General features: G+C 52.2%; 1 protein-coding gene across 1 annotated transcript; it reads right to left on the bottom strand.

The window, feature by feature from the left end:
• Positions 1-433: 433 nt before the first annotated feature.
• Positions 434-1,507, bottom strand: Pmar_PMAR009336 (hypothetical protein; the record flags this gene model as incomplete). The annotated part of the gene is made up of 1 exon (XM_002772182.1): positions 434-1,507. The coding sequence occupies one exon, from the start codon at positions 1,505-1,507 to the stop codon at positions 434-436; it is 1,074 nt and encodes a 357-aa protein (XP_002772228.1).
• Positions 1,508-2,444: the final 937 nt, after the last annotated feature.

The raw sequence follows: 2,444 nt of genomic DNA, 5'->3' as shown, positions 1-2,444 counted from the left end.
CCTCGAGGATGCCGATAAAGCTCCCTGAACCATCCCGTCGATTTCGGTGCGGATGTCGAGGCCCGATGCGGCTGCATCATGTAGAAAGCGCTTCGCTCTCTGTCGTCTATCTGTCATAAGTGGCGGTTGGATTACAAGCCAAAACCTTTATCGATATTGTCATACTTCCAACTAATCACGAGCGGACTCGACCGAACCCTCGTCGTTTTCACATGGCCGATTGGTCCATCGGAGGCTTGCGAGGGAAACGTTCAAGATTGACCCGGACGGCGTACTTCATCGAAGCTCAACAAGATTGTGTTCGACAAAACGAGTGAAATATGAGTACAGACTGAAACGGCATCGCGAGAGTTCATCAATACACTACAGCGGCTTGCTTAAGGCTTGTTGTCTAGCGACTAAGTCCAACTCTCATCAGCGAGCATCTGTTGCGTTAACTCATTTGGTGGAGTTCCGCACGGAGGTCAATCTCGGCCCTCTCCCACTCAGCTGGTACCTCCGTCAGCTGGCCTCTCGATATTCTATCGGCCACGATGTTGTGCTCGCTTGCAATTCGAGTGGGGAAGAAGTTATGGTCGGACAGACTCGCCAGAGTCTCCGTCATGCATCGTAAGAGCTTGGCCAGAGCTGCGGTCTTCGCATACATTTTGGATAGGATACCTCTTGTGGCTTCGTTGTCAGTCAGCAGAACGACGTTGTGCTTCTGAAGACCCGCATACTCCTTCTCAGCTAGTCGCAATCCAAGACAAGCTGCTAGAAGCTCGAAAGCCACCATATTCCTGCTCTCCTCAGGCAGACTTTTGTCTTTCAGTAGGCAACGCCAAACACCTAGATCCTCGGTCTTCAGACTGCAGCTGAACCATTTGACGGCAGGGTGGTGACGTGCCGTGCCTCTGCCAGCCAGTGTAATGAAACCTCCCAATGCCGCGAGCGACGCATCGACCGCTATCAAGATGATAGGCTGTCTACGAAGCATGTTACGTCGAACGGAGCCCACTGGATGCGAAGGAAGGTATTTCGCAATGAGCTTCAATAGAAAGGCGGAGATGATACTGATTTCGCTCGTTGGAGGGCACCTCGCGAACGGTAAGGCTCTCGAACGCAAGACGCTGAGGAGCCCGTAGTAGGGTTGCGTGTAAGGTCGAATGTAGGGGAGTAGTTGGGATAAGTTCGAGAGTTTACCGGTCAACTTCGACAGGCGCTTCTCAGATATAGAGCTCTCGGCTACGATGCCTTGTAGTAGCGATTTGATAGCAGCAATCTTCCGGTCCTCTATCCAGAACTTGGGCTCTTTATCGGCTTCCACCCGAATGCCAATGCAGGATTCAGACCGGCTGTTGGCACGTAGTTTCTGGAAGCCAGCTTCAGATCCGACGATGCTCCAAAATAGGCATATGATTGTGCTCGCCACCGTGTAAAGGGCTGCGACGATATACCAGAAACCATCATCGACATACTGGATCCCGCGCACGGGACGTGCGAGTCGTCGTCGCTTGCCGAGGTCCATAGAGTTTCCAGAAAGGCGCGTAGAGTGATTGAGAGACACTGCTGGACTGCAGTAGCATATCGGGTAAACCAATAGGCCGAACAGGCAAGTCCAAAGGGTAAGGTGATATTCTCAAAGAATCGGGTGCTACCAGTTTTGTCGGCGTGTACGAAGCTTAGATGCTTCCGCTCGACTGGGTGTACTCCGACTGCTCTATACGCGCCCCTTCAGAACTTTCAGATCAACCTTCAGAACTTTGAATTCTTCAGAAGGCCACTTATCTGAGACGGCTCCCAGCTTTCTTCGTAAACTCCTGATGTTTGGCAAATGAGTGCTGTTGGGGATATTGGCCTTCTTGTTGACATTGTTGCGTCGATAGTTTTCGATTATTCTCACGCCATCTGCGAAAGTCTCTCCTTTCGGAATGGCCGCTCGTCGAACGAAGTCTCTCCCATCTTCGGTGGCCTTCTCTGGGCTTAACTCCCGTATAAACCCTCGCTGGATTTCGTCTTCTATGAGCGCCTCTACCGGGTCCAAGACTTCGGGGAGATCCATCGACCCATAGTTGCGATGCTCCTTTAAGATGGGATAGAGGTCGTATTCGCGTGGTTCGTAACGTGGATAGAGCGGACAGAAAGGAATATCTTTGCTGAGGCCTATTGGGACTCCGTCAGACGCCGTTTTCTCGAATTCCCTGTCCGGACACCCCAAAGCGCGGATCATGGCGCCGAGCAGGGCCGTATGGATTTGGTTGCCTCCGCTTTTCGCTGGGATTGGCACGTTGAGAGCGGACGATATTTTCTCCCGTGAGCTCCGTGTTGCTTCCGCGCTAGCAGTCTCTAGCTGGGAGATTTGCTCTGTTGTTGGGATACCCTGAACTTGTTGGAATACTTCCACGAAGCCACTGCTGCGCGCCTCCTCCCAGATGATGTTCCCTATCAGCTTGCCAAAGTAGCGT

This window comes from Perkinsus marinus (assembly GCF_000006405.1).
Source record: "Perkinsus marinus ATCC 50983 genomic scaffold scf_1104296961806, whole genome shotgun sequence".
Lineage (NCBI taxonomy): Eukaryota > Perkinsozoa > Perkinsida > Perkinsidae > Perkinsus > Perkinsus marinus.
The sequence above is the reverse complement of the archived record's forward strand: the minus strand, read 5'-3'. Positions and strand labels throughout refer to the sequence as shown.